This window comes from Triticum dicoccoides, chromosome 4B, assembly GCF_002162155.2.
Source record: "Triticum dicoccoides isolate Atlit2015 ecotype Zavitan chromosome 4B, WEW_v2.0, whole genome shotgun sequence".
Lineage (NCBI taxonomy): Eukaryota > Viridiplantae > Streptophyta > Magnoliopsida > Poales > Poaceae > Triticum > Triticum dicoccoides.
The window spans coordinates 606696522-606714282 of NC_041387.1; the positions used below are offsets into that span (position 1 = coordinate 606696522).

Sequence of the window (17761 nt, forward strand, 5' to 3'; positions counted from 1 at the left end):
TGCAAGCAAAGCGCGGCCGCGGACGCCATGGACAACCCTCAGGCTGCGGCGGCGGCCAACAACGTGGTCAATCCTCCGGCGGCGGGGGCTGCGGTAATGTGCTTCACATTCACACTCTTTCTGTCAAGATATATCGACGCTGCTGCTTTTTCCTTGCTCAACTGCATGGCTTGTGGGGGGCGGGATGCCATCATTGCCACTGATCTTCTCAAGTAACCCCTCCGTCTCAAAACAAGTGTCTCAGATTTAGCAATACAACTTTAATACTCCCTTCATAAAAAATTATAAAAATGTTTAGATCACTGTAAATTTATAGTGAAGTTGAGACACTTGTTTTAAGACATACTGACTTGTCGCGCTGAACTGCAGCAGGCCAATCCTCCGGCGGTGGCGGCGGCACCAGCCAACAACGTGGCCAATCCTCAGGCGGTGGCAGCTGCGGCAGTGTGGATCAACGTGGCCAACCCCCCGGCGGCACCAGATGTGGTAATTTCCCACAGATTTGCAGCTTTACCAGTATCCCCGCCCCGATGAATTGACTTGAGATGGAACCTGTGGTCGCATGCTCAACTGACTGCTGCAGGGAGCTCTGCTGCTGATAGTTGGGCTCGTCTTGTTGGCGATGGTGTTGCTGCTTAGGCTGGTGCTGGCGTGACTCTGAGTAGTACGACCTCATCGTGTGCGCGGCTAAGGAGTACCACTACTACTTATTACGTATAAAACTATAAATTATAACCTGCATATATATAGAGAGTTTGTTGTTCGTACCATCTATGAACTTCATTGCGAACCAAGTTTCTCTGGGCCTGGAACAGCATTCGACATGCTTTTCCTCGTCTGAATGATCGACTAAATAAAGCGGCAAGTTTGTAACCCCTGCTTCTACTTCAGGCTTGGAGAATAACTCAGCATGGTTTTACAGTTTGGATTGTCGACAAGATAAACCGACTTGTACTCATGTGCGCATGAATTGTTTCTGAAGCAAATCTACAGCTTGGTACTATATATCAACTATGACCTATATTGCATTTTATCCACGGATGTGTAAATGTAGCAAATTTTGCTGAAAAGGCCTAGTGAATATATATAACATTTCTTTGAGCGAATCATAATGCCTAATTAGCTACAATGAGAAATTTTGAGAGGGCCCCTCTTACCTCCGAGAGGTAAGAGGATAATTTAATCCTAGCCGTTGGTTAATTGAGGGCAATTTGTCTATATAAATATGGTAAATATAACAAAATAAATGCGAAACAATTTTCGACAAATTTCGTGGTCTCTCTATTTTCAAGAAGAGATGTTGCCTCTATCAAAAAATGCATACTTTCATTTATACCATGTATATGTTCGTTGAAATAGAACATGGCATACATGTTTTTTCCTTGGAGCTACAGGTGTATAATACATACTCCCTCCGTCCCAAAATTCTTGTCTTAGATTTGTCTAGATACGGATGTATCTAATACTAAAATGTGACTTGATACATCCGTATTTAGACAAATTGAAGACAAAAAATTTGGGATGGAGGGAGTATTAAAGTACAATTTTCTTAATCTTAGGACATTCCTTGGTTTTAAAATTAGAATCATGTGATATATCATCATGTCAATGCCACTTCAACATTCATGTGGCACACATGGTTAGCAACTCAAACTTGATGATTTTTTTAATATTATTTATACTTAAGTATGCATATTGATAGGTTGCATGCTGATGTATTTCCAATGTCAAAAATATGGTTTCTCTAAATTAAGATTGATATATAATCAACATATTCATGTATTTCAAAAATTGGGTATGCTATATTCATATCATATGTACTTCTCACAAATGTCACATCATTTACATAAATAGTACTCCCTCCGTCCCAAAATAAGTAGTAGTATCTTTTTTAGTTGGAACCAAGTAAAATTTCAGATTGGTGTGCCGAGGGTGAACGTGCAACAGCTGCTTAATTAGTGCTCACTCAAGTCACTCATATAATCTGTACTGATAGATATTGACAGAAAGATTGTGAAATTTATTTCTTCTTCCTGGGTTGTTGAAGCTACGAGAGCCGAACTTCTTCTGATGCTCATAAAAAAAAGCTGGCGAGGGACGTTCATAAACTTTAACCCGCTGAACCTCACTAGGATTCAGAAAAACGCACGACGACCTGATTATTTGTGCCAATAGATCAGAACTTGGGGAGTGTGAAAACACAATTCTGAAGAAATTAAACTGAACTAGATTGAATTATTATTTTCTGTATAATAATATAGTCAGAGGTTACAAGGAGAATTCGATGGCACAGTTGAATGATACGGGTTCCATTCTCAGGCAGTATAAAGAGGTACAAATATCACAAGATCAATAAGTTTACAGTTCATATGTCCTGAACCAGGGCATTGGTTTCCGATAAATCAATTGAATAAGTCTATGATTTGTCACACCCATTAAATTCCGTTTCTGGGGATTTGGGAAGAGCCTCCTGTACAAGGCTCGCTGTAAGCTACAAGAACCCGCCTAGTGTGCCTATCTACTCTTGCACTAACATCACAACCCCCATTGGAGAGGGATTTCTAAAGACCAGCAAAGCTACTGAACCTCCTGATTCCATCATCCAATGGTGAATATTCCTTTCTTGATTCCATCACTGGATGTACTAGAATGGTGTTTGCTTTCATCGTCCTCCGACGGAAGCGGCACACCGAATACCCAGTCGAGGACATTCAGGTACTTGGACCGGAAAACCTCCCTTTCCTGGGCATAGCAGTGCATAATGATCGAGGTGGCCATGCTGAAAACCACTACATCAGCTCGCTTGATCTGCAATATTGGAGGGCAGAGTCCGGCGTCGGTCATGCATGTGAAGAAACTCTCGATGGCTCTGGCAAGGCAGTACAGGGATATCTCGGTTCTCCTGCTTTTCTTCTCGATAAACAGTGCCAGACCCGCCGGGAACTGCCACATCAAAGCAAGTTAGTATCGCAGAGATGGTTAACTGGACTACGCTTAGTCCATGCGGTGCGGTAAACTGTGTGTCTTCACTTACCGTGCCAAGTACAACGAGTGGAGTACTGCACTTCTCGAAGGTTCTAAAAAGGAAGCATGTCCAAGCCCTAAAATAGAGAAAGAAACAGCATGAATTGCTGTGCCAACAAGGGAGGTTGGCGCTACATCCACATTCTTGATACGACAAGTTAGGGGTTAAAATAAAAAGAACTCACCATGCAGATGCGCAATACATTGAGAGGAACAGGCTAGATCTTGTTGTTCCTAGAAGACTCTTGCCCATTATTGTGTAAGGCCTGCATGTTGTGAGGTCTTCAGCACACTTAATGTTGTAGACACATGTTAGGTGTATCCAGCTATGCTAGAGTTGTACCCAATAAGGAGTCGTTGTCCTAGGGGTGAAGTTATGTTTTTGCAAAAACTGCAGAAGGCAGCATGACAGCTCCCGTAGAATGCAAATAGATAACATACCACGAAGAGCACTCGTTTTTTCAATCTAGATAGGACATAAATTTTTACGCTTTGATACTTACACGAAGCACAATTACCCTGAGGACATCAAGCCCAATTAATGCAGGGCCTGCATGTTTTTTGGCAGCAAAAAAAAAAGCGCTCTTCACAAATATGAGCAACGTAACATGTCAGTTTGCTTGATACAGTTGTGTACCTTTTCATCAGATCCTGCCGATGAACTACAAGTGCAGGGACTAGGTAGACTGGAATATAGACAGGAACTGCTCTTCCATATGCTTGTAACAAGAACGAAATAAAATGTCCTGCACATGATTGATTACCATGCACAATCTGGTTTGAAGAGAGAAGAGATTAGATGAAGGAAAAGGTTTAGATTAACAGAAGGAATAAAAACAACAAATGGTAGGAATTAACAAGGAAAACTTCAACTATTATTCACAGCAAAATGTTATACCTGAATGCTTGATAGGATACTATAGTATATTAATGTGATGCAATCATGCGACACAACATGTTATAAACAAAGGAAATTTTGACAGTTATTCACAAATTTGTAGTACTTACTGAGCAGGGCACTTTCATGTCTGGATCCAACTTTATGTCAACACCAACAGATTTGTAGTACTTCTCAATAGCCTCTAGGTTAGAGAAAGCAGTGTGGTTAACTACTTCCTTCAAGCCTTGCAGAATAGACTGATCCTTTCCACCATGCATCTTCAGAAATGATTTATATGATGACGGCAAACTGTCCTGCTGTAGAATGTATGCAGATCTGCGGAATCAACAATATAGGCAAAACTCACTATTCCCACATCCTATTGAATGTATACCGCAAAATATATATAACAAAATACTCACCAATCACTGGTGCATGATGCCTATATGTTTTAATAATGTAACAAATGGTTGAAGTTATTTCAAACAAGATAACATGGGAAATGCCCTTGAATCTACAAATGTATCACATTCTTACATTTATATTCCAGTCCCTGTAATGCACTCTATGATTCCATGTCTCAAATATTTGGACTCGCAAAGCAATTACAGTCCAACAAACACATTCCTTTTACACATTTTCTCAAAACTGACCCTATTGTTGACTTGTGACTTTTGCCTAACATCAAAATATTGTCTGCTCATTTGAATTGAATACGATGCATTCCAATGAGACATTAGTGAACAACATGAAAGATAAAGCATTGCCTTCTAGGTTTACATGCTATTTTTTTATGATATAAATAAATAGCACATCATCTCAAATTTCACTGAAGAATGACACAACTGTTACGGATCAAATGTAGCTGCTATTTTTGTTAACAAAGTAGCCCTTATGTGTCACAAACAAGGTATCTCAAGAGGATTTTGAAAATTCAGAGAAGTTGTCCGTACTACTTTGTAATGCCATGTGCAAATAATATTTCCAGAAGTTAACATACAATGGTTCAAAAATCTGTTATGTGACCCTTTTTTACAGTAATCAGTACTTGACCTGCATAAATTTGAAATGCTATACTAGTTCAAGCGTTGGGTGTAGCGCAATAGGGCCATCAGACCCAAATAACTCCATACACTGCATATCAGTGTATATTAACAGGGCTAAGCGATCTCTGTACATAATACAGTAATAACATTGGCATATACGAAAACGCATACGAATTCTGTCAATGGAACTTACAAAATTTGTGCAGATGAAAGGCACATAAGGAAGACATCACCATGTGACCAGGTCAAAGGTTTGCAAATCTTTCCAAATCTTTTGCTCTTTATTCCACAACGGGATGCAAGCACCGCAGCACGCATGAGAATGTATATTGCCAAACTGGTATGCTGCGTGCCTGGCCCCGTCAAGAGCATAGAAGGACCAGCAATTAACCCAGATAATAATGACCTCCACCTTGCTGTTCTGAAGCAACAAGAGTATTGAGTTATATACTATCCCAAAACAAACTCATACATTAAAGAAGGACAGTGTGGAAGATAGAATGGGACAGAAAACAAATTGCATTCTGTGATATAACCAAAGTTTAAATGTGTAATGCGTTTTGTAGCGGCCAACCCCCTTCATAACTTTGTAACGCTTATGTCGTATTGTAAGGCGACTTCATAGGCACAGCCTGGGAGTCCATTCAGTGGTTTCATGGCATGTGTGTAGAAACCTGACTGAAGTCACTGAAAATTGGAAATGTGGGATATTTTCTTCTTTTTTAATTATTGGAAAACAAAATAAAACCAAGTTTGCGACTTTTTGTTTGCAGGATTCAAAAGTGAAGTTTGAAAGTTCTAGGTTGCAGTATCCCAAGGGAAGTTTCGAAGTCCAAAATCATCCAAGCAACATTTTATGTTAGAAAGGGGAATGAAAGAAGACCTTGCTATGGTCCTTTCGGAAGCCGTATTGATTCATCATAACGATGATGATTTAAGTTCAGACAGACTCACTATACACTATTGAGATTGCGCTCAGGTGGTTGTAAGGATCTTATTTTGGGTTAGCAAGCAACATTATGTCTCCAGATCACGCAGAGTTGCATCATTTGGTATTTCCTAGCGTCAATGGAAGTCCAAGATTAGAATTTAGCAGTCAAATATTACAAATCTGTTTTGACGATACCTCAGAGTTGCAAAATGTTGGTCACTGATCAGTACCAATCTAATACTACCTCCGTTCGGGTTTATTAGGTCCGCTTATATTTTGGGTTAAACTTTGACCATCGATTTGATTTGCAAAATAAAAGTGATACTTATAAAAATTATATTGTTGGATTCGTATTTGAAAGAAGTTTTCAGTGATACTCCCTCTCTCTCAGTTTACAGGGCGTGCGCGTACCCCTAGATCGTCAATTTGACCAACGTAATACAAGTCATATATTACAAAAAGTATACCGATATAAACTTCAGATGTTCTATTTTCAAAAGGTATAATTTTTGTGTTATATAGTTTATATTAGAGTGATAAAATTGGCAACCTAGGCATACGCGCAGGACTTGTGAACTGAAACGGAGGGAGTACCATTTTTCCTACATATAACTCATATTTTATTCTGCAAATGTATAGTCAAACTTTGGCTCAAAATGTGAGGGAGGCTAATAAACCCGGATGGAGGAAGTAAAAACGAGCAATCATAGATTAAAGTAGCAAAAAAAACATCGTTTCCACACTGTAATCATTTGCAAACTGCAAGAGGTTGATCCCCAGGCCCTGACCAAAAATAAGCAAGCTTTGCTTGCAATTGACGGTACCAAAAAACAAAGAAGAATTTCTATGGCAATACACCTAATCCACATCAAAGCACATCTCCTTGAAAATATGAGCAGTCAGTAACAAGACATATACTACTGCTCTTCCTCCTGTCCTTCAAGAGTCTGCTCACACACTGTTTTTACACGCAACTCAGCAAAGACGGAGGCAATTATTACTTCAAATCAAGGAATCGCCCACCATCTTTGTTACAGCCAAATCGATGGCCCTTGCTATAAATAGGACAGGGAGGAACTGGCTGGTAGTAGTAGTAGTAGTACTTAACTGACAGCGGGGTGTGAGAGATACTGAGACGGCTGACCTTTTGCGTCCCCAGAGGGCGGCGATGCACTCGTCGACGGAGACGTAGGCGCCGGCGAAGGTGCCGAGGAACATGCCGTACCTGAGCGTCTCCTTGAGCGCCAGCAGCGCCGCCTCGTCGTTGGTCATCGCGCCCGCCTTCCTACACGCAGCACGCCACACGGGTTACAACTTGCAACGCAACAAGAAGCCGCGAGCGACGGCACGGATCAGCCGAGCTTTTGCCCGCAGCGGAGCCGCGAGCAGCGGCAGCAGGGATCAGCAGAGCCGCGTGCGGGGGAGAGCGGCGAGCGCCCACCTCGATCTGGGGGAGCGGCGGCTGCGGAGGCGGACGAGGAGGGAGAAGAGCGCGAGGCCGCCCTTGAGCCCGGCGCCGATGGCGAAGCCCTTGGTGGCGGCCCCCACGCAGCGGCGGAGCCAGCGGAGGTCGTCGCCATCCCCCGCGCACCGCCGGAGCCACCGGAGCTCGCCCTCCGGGGCCGAGGGCGGGGGCTTCTCCGGCGCGGGCGCGCAATGGAGCTCCTCCAGCGAGGCGGGGGCCATGGATGAGCGGGAGATGGGGATCCGCCCCCTCGCGCTCGCAGCCGCAGCGGAGCGGAGGAGACAGGAAGCCGTGCTCCGGGCGGCCTGCCTGCGTGCGTGCGTGGGCAACGTGTGTCAATGTGGGGACTAGACGAGGGAGGAATAGTAGGCCGCGGCTGCTTCTGGACTACTTTGGGGGCTCCGACGGTCCGACCAGGCGCGACCCATTCTACGTATACACAGCTAGCTCTGCGCTGCATCTGCAGGAGAACTGCTGCATGTGCTGGCTGGACCTGCAGCCGCTCCGGCCATCACTGGTTTAAGACTGCGTGTACTACTACGCATGATTGATCTGGCTCTAGGGCGGTGCTTCATTATGGTGCCAGATGCGTAATGGGTGGATGGATGATGATTGATGGGTTTCCCCTCTCTTGGTGGGCAGGCTACAGTTGTGTGTGTGTGCGGAAAATACGATGGTTAATCATCTCCTCGGACATCACATCGACCATGTACTTGTACTAGAGCTGCGACAGTTAATTTGGATCGGACGGAGTAGCAGGTATTAGTGTTACACGCGGCGGTAGTTCTACACTGACATGTAGCAGTGGAAAATCAAACACCCATGGCCGGCGAGAGGCAACAAACCACGGTCTGGTCATCGGACCACTCGCTCGGAGCGAGTGACCGGCCAGAGAGCGGGAGTTGTGCACGCAACAGCCGACACGCACGCGCACGCCCCCGTCGTGTCCAGTTACACGTCCGCGTCCGACCCATTACCAAACCGGTGGCAACTGGCAACCGCGACGGACGGACCGCGCGTTGATCCTTTCCATGCGATGCGCCATGTTTCGGGAAAGCAACACTGAGCCGATGGCATCCACGCGTGTCGCACTCAAACCGTTCTCGTTTCCACTCTAGTCTGCACCAACAGACTCGTGGCCTGAGAGCGGCGTGGCATCGCTATCGCGCAGAGGCGTCAAAACGCTCTGGAAACGAGAGAATTTTCCTTAGGGCGACGTGTCTATGTTGCTCCTTCTTCTCTACTTGCTCGTTTGGACACTTGTAGCTGGACGGCGCGGCCCAAAGTTTATTTGGCTGGGTGTTTGGCTTGGGGTTTTGTCCTGGCATCTTCCGGTTCACGTCACAGCAAGAAAACATACTGACCAAAGCAACAAAACAGCAGCACTGCAAACCATGCTCGGGGACAAAATACAAATGGATGCGACATTCACCACTGCAGGTTTCGACACCTACAGCTGCATCAAAACCACGCGATCATGTTGGTACCTATCACATGTCCCTCCCAACAAAACCAAGGTCGGCACTAGGTTAAAAACCTCATGGGAATCCAAGCTTAACTAGTTTAATTTCAGGCAACTAACTGGACGGTTTCAGTTTCATAATCCAGATACATTTTCCTCCAGGATTGGATATACTGTACAAGGAGTCACTAGAGCTAGACAACCAAGAGACCAACAAAAAAACTCAAACCATAATGGACAAGGTAATTTAGTCACTATCATCTATCTGGTGAGCCTAACAAACAAATCAGAGAGGTAATTTACAAGAACAAACGCCACTTGGTTACGACCTAGAAATAGCCAGGCAACGGCGGCATGTCATCGTCCCAGAGCTCTTTGAATTCACTCATCAAAAAGCCTTCATCCATCTCCGTCGACTCCTCAAGCATACTTTCTTCCACAGGCTGTGCCACATTAGCAACAAAAGAATTGAGTAAGCATCCCATTAAGAAAACAGAGCAAAACTCCCATTTCTTTTTTTCACCCCCAAACTCTTAAATCGGCAAAATCACGTCCAGATTTATCAAAACCAGATAGATCTCTTCCCAGGGACTACCCCCAGGCGGGGTTTTATGACGTGGCTTTGGAAATCAACTCCACGCCATCCAAAACTACTTTGGAATAGCCTCCACTTTTGATAGTTGTCCAATTTGTCTGGTTTTACAGTCGAGGGGTAAAATATATACTCTGGCAGAAAAACATGCCTAATTTTGAGCCAAAACATCATGCCTAATTGTTCAGCATCACCCTAAAACTTTTGTATTGGTGCTAGAAGGGCGGGAAAACGTAATGCTACCTGGGATTCCTGCATTTTTGTTACGACAGTCAGAATCCTCTGATATTGGTCCCGGGCTTCGGGGTACTGAACCATGGACTTCACTCTGGCAAGAGCTCTCTGCAGTCTTTCTTCAGTTTGCTTCCGTCCTTCTTGCAAGAAGTTATAATCATCCTCTGCGGGTTTAACTGGGGTTACATCGACACTGCTGCTCCTAGTGCTGCTGTCTGTTGCACCTTCTGTAGACCGAAACCCGCGTAACCCAGCTCCTCGCCGCCTCCATCGCAATATAACCTTCTCCACTATCCCGACAGACCAAATTATTTTGCGATAATGCTTTCTCACTTGGTGACCTCGCACATGAGCCTAGCCAGTACACAATATAGCACGGATGAGAAAATTTGTTCATTATAATGATAGCATCAGAAGAAAAGATACTTGACAAAGCATTATACTACTGTTAAAACATCATGTTATGATACCCTGTCCTAGATACTAGATTAGTCGAAGAGAAAAAAAATGTAGCTCATGTTTCACTCAATTACCTTTACATAAATTTGTACTCCCTCCGTCCCAAAGTAAGTGTCTCAACTTTGAACTAACCTTAGTACAAAGTTGTACTAAGCTTGAGACACTTATTTTGGGACGGAGGGAGTACATGATATATGGTCATAGTTGATTTTAGTATTGCAAAATTCAGTAGAAAAAATATGGTGTGTTGGCGTACTCATTCAGTATTAATCTGGAGCGTTCAGAATTTCAACAAAAATAATTTGATTAATTGTCATACACTTAATATTCATACCTGGATCTTGACAATTCGCTGTCTAATAAGCAGAAATTCTTTTCTTCCCTTCCATCCACGGAATTTGTTTTGTATTCGAGTTGCAGCAGCATGCATGGGACCGAATTGTCCTGGTTTAGATGGTTTATAAGACAAGAGTGACATGGCACGTTCATCTGATATCACACCATTGTCATCCTCATACTGAACTGCTTGCTTTCTCTGGAAGGACTGCACCCTGAAAACTTGATATATCCGAGCAGCAGCTTGGGCAGCATTCCGCACAGCACCTAGTGAATCTCCCATCGATCCAGCCTGAAGACCTTGACCTGCCGATGGTGAAGCAATTCTTCCGGTAACATCTCCAATACCAGGTAGACCAGATACCTCTGATGCATTGCTCCCCATGGCTTCCTTCAGGTTGAGGGTTTGAAGATGGCTTGTTAAAGAAAACTCTGCCAGGAAACCAGAAATTCCCTTGTGCCCATTGAACGACGCAAGATCAGCTGGTGTGCGTCCTGAAGGGAAATCAGGCCTTGGATCCGTCAAAGCTCCAGGAGCCGCACCTAATGCTATAAGAGCAACAACTGTTCGCTCTCTGCAGAACAGGGCAAACAAGTTTAATACATATATATCAATATATGTATGTATGGATGGATGGATGTATATATGTTCAAACAAAAACTATCACCCTCACAAGAACTTACCTGCCACAAAATGCTGCCCAGTGAAGTGCAGTCCACCCATGAACATCTCTGAAATTTATGCTTACACCAGCAGTTATTGTTGGCCTTATCGCCCAGTCATATCCTAGAGCAGCTGCCAGATGAAGAACGCCCTGCCCTTCATCATCTAACACACTGGGACCTTTGCCACCACCTCCTGCTTTACGGAGAAGCCAGATATGCAGCTTTTCTTTCATACCGCTTTCAACAAACTGATCCTGCCTATCATCAGGGGCAAGCTGATTATCATCAGCGAACTTTAGCAATTCAGACCACTGATCATTGTTTGTCATCAATGAGGTTATCTTCTTGTTCAAATCAATCAACTCCTTTGTGGGGTTAGATAAAGCTGCCTGGAACTCATCTTGCTCATCTTGTCCCAAAGACAATAATTCATCGAGACGAGCCTGGAGATATATTTTGTTTGTAGCACCATGTGGACTTGGAGCATCCATGTATTGAGAATCACTTGGTCGATATTCAAACTCTCGTACTTCACTGCAGGCTAACCTGTTGGAGCAAGTCACATAAAAAGGGACCCTGCCAGGTTTGTGCGAGGGAGAATAACACCTGAGAGTTCCGTCTGCTAAAATATCTGCTGGAACTTCGACTTCTCCAAACATACACGACCACTTGAGCTTTATAACTTCGTCAGAAGTTAGGAATCTACCAGTAACAAGAACCTGCAGGACACAAGAAATTTTGTAAGCAGTTAAAAAACACCAATTCACTCAGACACCAAGACAGTTCTATTTCGTATGGCACTCCTAAGACTTTCAAGCTTTAGAAGCATAAAGGTAAATAAAAGGATAAGTGTAAGAAGACATACCCTAGTCTTTGAACCTGCGTATGTCCAGCTTGGAAAATATTCAGTTATACTAAACAGCTGATCTTGTGCAACCATTGGGTCCAGAGTAAACTGATCCAACTGATCACGGCTCGATGCTCCAATGATATTGTCAGCATCTTCACTGTTCCAGTACAATCCAGAACTGGACTTAACTTGGGAATCATCTACTTCAGCAAGTTCTTTGCTCATCCATCTAGTAAAACTATCACTTTTCTTAAAGCTGTCCTTCAGGATATCAGAAAGATTAGATGATTGAGTTTTCAGGACGGGGAAATTAATGGCTTCCTCCAAAAGTTTATTGTTTTGTTCAAAACTGTCCACTGTAGCAAATGTACTATCAGTAGCACTTGGAAGCTGAAATTCAGTAGTCCTGCCATCAATAGCACTTGGAAGCTGAAGAAATTCAGTAGTCGTACCATCATTAGCACTTGGAAGCTGAAATTCCGTAGTTTCACAAGTGAGTGCAAAAACCAAATTGAAGCCGGACAATAATAGTATATATTTTAGGGGGAAGACAATAATAGTATATATTTTAGGGGGAAGACAATAATAGTATAATATCAGTAGCATGGAAGTCAAGCAGATGCAATTAATCACAATGTGCAAAACAACATACAAAATAAGTCTCTGGGATGCCAAGAAACAGCAAGGGAAAGAAAGAAAAAGTTCTATCCATGGAAACAAAAACCAGGAAATCATCTTTTAAACAATGTAATAGGAAACACTATTACTACGACTATTCAAAGAAAATAAATGCACGTCATCCTGAAAAAATCACTATAAAAGCTGCAAATATTAATCTGTGCAAAGTGAATATATAATACATCCAATCCATAACTATTATGGATCGGAGGGAGTTTCATAGATTCATACTTTAACAACACTACATAACCGAAAGGCTGGAGAAACGAACATGTTAAGATTGGCTATGCTCTTTTAGCTCTGACAATGACATTGCCGCTCTATAGTCTAGCATTTCCCCCCTAAAATTCCAATTTCCTATTATTTTTCCCTAGTAGAAATCATTTAGCATTTGAGCTCACCATCCTCATCCTAAAAATCATTTGAGCTACATTTTGGAAATATTGAGGAACAATACACCTATGAGGAATAAAAACAATACATAAGGCACTTTGTGGGATTACTATTGTACTTCCAGTCTGGTACTGTCTGTTAGAGAAAGATGTGCTCCTAATTGACTTTTGAGAAGAACCAATACCCCATTTCAAAAATTAGTATGTAGGCTACTTCATCAAACAATGTCGCGCAAATTACTATTGTTAATAAAAGTGAAAGGGTTATCAGTTACAAAACTCTCTGCATTTCTGAATATAGGGAAACAATATATTCCATTTTGCAAATTTCTGAAGCAACTCAGGCACTAAAAGTACAAGTTGACATAAACAGACAGACACAATTTCATGGGCAGTGTGCCACGGCCTATGCTCATAGCTGTGCAGATCCTCATGCCCCATGGGCACAGCAGGAGACGAGGGTTGGGGGTAATCAGAGGCAAACCTCCTCTTTACATAAGCAAAACTTTATCATCAGAGAACATTAATATGCTACATATATTATATTGCCACACAAAAATGTGCCTGTTACCTGCCACAGTGCTTCTCTATCAGTGTCTGCATGACCACCATCCTTGATATCCAGCCCATTGCTATATACTTCATCAAAACTGAAAGATTCTATTCCAGGGCCTTCTGTAAAAGGAGGCTGTTCAGAAGGAACATGAGACTGGTATGGAGGCAATTGATGGATCCCTTTATTCAGTTTCGTCATTTCATTCCATGATGACAGATCAAATTGAGTACTGGGCCCATTGAATGTAATTCCAAGAGTGGACTCGTTATGAATCACAGGTGAGTTATCTTGATAATGAGAATAGAAGCCTGTATTAGGTGATGTCGCCCGTAATCCTTGATGATTACCTAACCATTAGTAGCAAATGAAGAGTCACAAATCCATCCAACTTAGGTTCATAACCTGAATAAATCATTTTTGGTGGCACATACCTACAGACGATGCAGGACTGTATGAGCTGACAACAGAAGCATCAATTATGGATCCACCTCCATTTTCATGCTGCTGCATCCGAGAGATAGAGTGGTATCCGGCTCCTCCCGAATAAATATCTGCTGCACCGAATTTTGCTTTAGATACGCTGTGCATAATTGGAATAGTATCAGTGAAACTATTTAACTGGACTTCGTGCGGAACAGAATAAGATGATCAAACAGCTCTACCTGATTCTGCCTCGTATTCGGAGGCGCGTCCGCTAAGTGAGCTTTCACCGTCTGTACTTTGTGAAGGCAAGTGGCTTAAAGGGCTATCAACATAGGCCCCTTGTAGCATGTTATCATGCCCCCTAGTACGAGAACTTGATTTTCCAGCCTGATGTTCGTATCCACATACAAAGAAAATGAAACTTTAAGCGGCTTATTGCAGAAAAAGCTTTTGTTCACAGCGAATGAGGCAGCAATGACTTAATCTCAGACTTTGAACCCAGGATAGTAAAAGTAAGTAGGCAAAGTAAAAAATTGTAAGCAAAGAAACGAGACAAATTTACTTCTAAAACCAACATAAACAGAGGGTTTCCAAAATAGGCTGATTAGGTTCCTATACGGAGAGACAAAACAGTTTAACATGTTCAGATTAGTCAGTTTATCATGAGATAATAGTTTTCAAACAATGTGCTACTGGGACATATGCAAGCATAAACGCATAATATTCTTACAAACATGGAGTCCAATTTCTTAACCCTTTTAGTTAATTTCACTCCAAGTTCTGCACTTATTTTACATTTTTATCCTGTTATCAACGGCGTTATTTAACAACTTATGACAAGGCTATCTAATCACAGAAGGAACAGTATATGAAGACCAATCATGTCACTGAAGCAATACAATTTACATGGAACACCTAAAGTGTTGTCCAGACATAAGGATAAGGTAAACAAGTAGCTAACAACATTGCAACCATAGAAGGATTAGGTGTAACCTTGACTTCGAGATAATGTACAAGGACAATGTGCATATAGTCCCTGCAAAAGCAAAGGTAGGATAGCTTAAATACAAATGCAGTGTAGTATTTCTAAGTTAACGTGCATGGATGTAGGCCCCATACAAGCATATATGATGCACATGCCATGAGTTATTTAGCAACTGTAAACTTTGCAATATTACAAAAGCAGAATGGATCACTGAAAGTTTCACTTACTCTTCCAGCATCCAATAGCTCCTCCTCTGGAAGTTTATATTCTCTTCCCCATGAGCATAGTAGCAATGAAGCACATCGATGCTTCCAGACTAGATTTATAAGGAAATATCAGTTAATTTGCCTCTGTAGACAAGCGATGCAGTATGACTAGGAAATTCTTAGAAAATTACTGCAAGATGTCACAGAAATAAGTACTGTAACATTCAACTTTACTTACTTTTAATCTTTCATGGGCTTCTTTGACGGTCTTTCCATCCTTTTTCTTCCTCCAATTATGGCCATCCTTCCTAAAAAATCTCAATACCTTCCGATCAAACAAGAAAAGTGAACCGCCTACAACCAGAGATACAAATGTTAGTGAGATACAATTGGACCTTAACATGACTACTTGGAGACACTTTGTCAGCTCATGTGCATGTTTACTTTCATAATATATAGGCTCCAAATAGCAAGTGTCATTACAAGCCTGGAGATATTAGTAAAATAGAATGTTCAAATCAATGTCAAGGCTGATCCAAAGGCAAAATGGGATCGATCTAAAGGCACTAATAAGGTATAACCGAAAGCTTAAAGAATAGTGTTGCGCAAGGGCACAAGACACGGCCCTTGGCATAAGAAGGTGCCTGATCACATAGCAACCATTCAATCCTGATACCAGGAGAAAGATCATGGTGGATCCAGAGGCTTAACCATGTGGTTCAAACTAGTCACAGTGAGGATTACATCATAATTTTGTGTTGCTATATGGCACTAAAAAGTATGCAGCGCTGCCAGGATGTGCCAAGTTTACACCTGACAACAATATTTGACTAGATTAAAACGGAAAAAAAAACATCATAAACCCTATTTTCTGTTCTCGCAATTTCGATGGAACTTCTATTCTCAAACAGTGATGTACAAGTTATCAAATCAATGCCAGTGCCCAAGTTACACAATATTGCTTTGGTATATATTTGCCCAAAACATAAGTTAATTTTGAAAACAAAAACAAATAATCAAATAACAAGAGTGTTGAACAGCAAATGGTGGTCATACTTGCAGGCATATTTGGCGGCTCTGGAGCTATACGGAAATTCCTGTAATTCTTAAGTATTTCGCAAATCTCAGTAGGGCGTAACCATCGGGTCTGAGCCTCCTTCAGTATCTGCTCCATGTCTGTTCAGAAGTCAATGAAATGCAGAGTTAGGACAATTCAACAAAACTGAGAATTAGTCATATAAAAGTGGATTTTAAAACACTGTCATCAGTGTCGCTTCTCAATCTACACAAAACGAAGCATGTGTCGTCGTCAAAATTCGCTTGCACAATTCAATTTCATATTTCGTGTTGATGCGCACACATCACTGCAACCCCGATTTCCCCCAGAAAACCTCGTAACTATTAGTAGTTCCAAACACCTAAGTGAGTAGCACTCCAACTTTTAAAATTCAGAAAACTGACTTCGGTCCAAACCCAAACACAGAAGGACCACGTATGGGGTATGTTCACACAGATAAAGGAAGCGCGACTCCTAGAACCGCAGGGTGGCCGAAATTCATCTACAGAACAGTGAAACCCAAAAGCAAGTTGCCGGTTATTTCAGCTCCGGGTGGTTCCACTCTCAGGACACTCACGCGCCCAGTGACCAAACCGAGATCTCCACCTTTTCCGCAGCCCCCAAACGACCAAAAATCTCCGCCGCGGAAACAGAGAATTATGGTGGCGAATTACTTCGCACGAACCAAATCCATGGGGACCATGGCCACCGAATCCCGCGACAGCCGAACGCCATCTTCCACGACGCCACAAGCCCAGATCCCCGCACGCAACGAAGGCGTCGGGAGGAAACAAATCGAAACAAAGACCGGGAGGCGTTGACCGGCGCCAGCCGCCTGAAGCCGGCGCGGGCGGATCAAGCCTAACCAAACAAACAAAACCCCACCAAAAAATCCGAGGCGGCTCTCACCCAGCTGCGGCGCGATCCCGTAGCGCCGGCCCTCGGCCATCTGCGGAGCGGCGCGTGAAACCAGGCACCGCCGCCGCGACCGCGAGCCCCGAGCAGGCCTCCGGGGGCTCCCCTCTCCCGGCGATCCGCGCCGGGCGAATTCCGCGGTAGGGTTTTGGGGGATTCCGTGCGGGGGAGAGACGGGCTGCTGCGGGTCAGGTGGTGGCGATGGGTATTTTAGCCGACAGATGAGGCGAGGCGGGGAAAGGGAAACAACTGGACACCACGCGCGATGGCTACGAAGGAAGGGAGGGAGGAAAGGGGGAGCCGTGGATGGGGAAATGCCCGGTCTGCCCCTCGCGCTGGAGTATATCTGATCTTTCTGGCAAGAGGAGACTGCGGGGCCGTGATGGAGAGGATCCCGGCCGTCCGATGACGGTTGGTGGTGCGGTGCGGGCCGGCCGCATGAGTACACACGAACGAACGACTTGACTTGTGGCGCGGTAGGTGGAAGGCGCCAAACCTGTCAGCTTTGCGTGTATACTATACCCCGGTCTAGTGTCCCCTTGCTGGTGGCCCTGCATCTGCATGCTACGGTTTTTACACGTGCCTACGATGCCACCGGGCACCC

At 43.4% G+C, this 17761-nt stretch overlaps 2 protein-coding genes and 1 long non-coding RNA gene across 8 annotated transcripts; 1 reads left to right on the forward strand and 2 right to left on the reverse strand.

Annotated features, from left to right (window-relative positions):
- Positions 1 to 374: 374 nt before the first annotated feature.
- Positions 375 to 1033, forward strand: LOC119291727. Its single transcript, XR_005142607.1, has 2 exons — positions 375 to 486; positions 584 to 1033. It is a non-coding gene; the product is annotated as an uncharacterized LOC119291727 (long non-coding RNA).
- A 1252-nt stretch (positions 1034 to 2285) lies between these two features.
- On the reverse strand, positions 2286 to 7863 carry LOC119291725. 3 transcript variants are annotated; one of them, XM_037570532.1, is made up of 8 exons: positions 7323 to 7863; positions 7026 to 7166; positions 5144 to 5371; positions 4033 to 4240; positions 3662 to 3798; positions 3210 to 3290; positions 3035 to 3101; positions 2286 to 2943 (listed from the first exon to the last, which is right to left on the reverse strand). In XM_037570532.1, exons 1-8 carry the CDS (start codon positions 7565 to 7567, stop codon positions 2599 to 2601), a joined length of 1452 nt encoding a protein of 483 aa, XP_037426429.1. In that variant the 5' UTR covers positions 7568 to 7863; the 3' UTR covers positions 2286 to 2598. The 3 variants fall into 3 exon arrangements, with proteins under 3 accessions (XP_037426429.1, XP_037426430.1, XP_037426431.1); XM_037570533.1 differs by having other exon boundaries at positions 7026 to 7162; positions 7323 to 7344; XM_037570534.1 differs by lacking the exon at positions 7323 to 7863 and having other exon boundaries at positions 5144 to 5366; positions 7026 to 7149.
- A 1021-nt stretch (positions 7864 to 8884) lies between these two features.
- On the reverse strand, positions 8885 to 17449 carry LOC119291728 (calmodulin-binding transcription activator 3-like). 4 transcript variants are annotated; one of them, XM_037570538.1, is made up of 13 exons: positions 17152 to 17449; positions 16242 to 16361; positions 15424 to 15539; positions 15207 to 15295; positions 14988 to 15030; positions 14234 to 14381; positions 14003 to 14125; positions 13587 to 13918; positions 11961 to 12374; positions 11114 to 11814; positions 10428 to 11004; positions 9644 to 9988; positions 8885 to 9251 (listed from the first exon to the last, which is right to left on the reverse strand). In XM_037570538.1, the coding sequence occupies exons 1-13, from the start codon at positions 17189 to 17191 to the stop codon at positions 9138 to 9140; spliced, it is 3162 nt and encodes a 1053-aa protein (XP_037426435.1). In that variant the 5' UTR covers positions 17192 to 17449; the 3' UTR covers positions 8885 to 9137. The 4 variants fall into 4 exon arrangements, with proteins under 4 accessions (XP_037426435.1, XP_037426434.1, XP_037426432.1 ...); XM_037570537.1 differs by having other exon boundaries at positions 11961 to 12416; positions 14003 to 14122; positions 17152 to 17448; XM_037570535.1 differs by having other exon boundaries at positions 11961 to 12416; positions 17152 to 17448.
- Between the last annotated feature and the right edge of the window lie 312 nt (positions 17450 to 17761).

What these genes read in the sequence shown, in the direction of transcription:
- LOC119291725 (XM_037570532.1), bottom strand. Translation starts at nt 7,567, where the DNA reads ATGGCCCCCGCCTCGCTGGAGGAGCTCCATTGCGCGCCCGCGCCGGAG. An exon ending in GCCCTCTGGGGACGCAAAAG is followed by an intron (nt 5,372 to 7,025) that starts GTCAGCCGTCTC and finishes TTGTTGCTTCAG; the next exon opens with AACAGCAAGGTGGAGGTCAT. An exon ending in ATGTATTGCGCATCTGCATG is followed by an intron (nt 3,102 to 3,209) that starts GTGAGTTCTTTT and finishes TCTCTATTTTAG; the next exon opens with GGCTTGGACATGCTTCCTTT.
- LOC119291728 (XM_037570535.1), bottom strand. Translation starts at nt 17,191, where the DNA reads ATGGCCGAGGGCCGGCGCTACGGGATCGCGCCGCAGCTGG. An exon ending in ATAGAGAAGCACTGTGGCAG is followed by an intron (nt 12,417 to 13,586) that starts GTAACAGGCACA and finishes ACGGAATTTCAG; the next exon opens with CTTCCAAGTGCTAATGATGG. An exon ending in TGGGCAGCATTTTGTGGCAG is followed by an intron (nt 11,005 to 11,113) that starts GTAAGTTCTTGT and finishes CCTGTTCTGCAG; the next exon opens with AGAGCGAACAGTTGTTGCTC.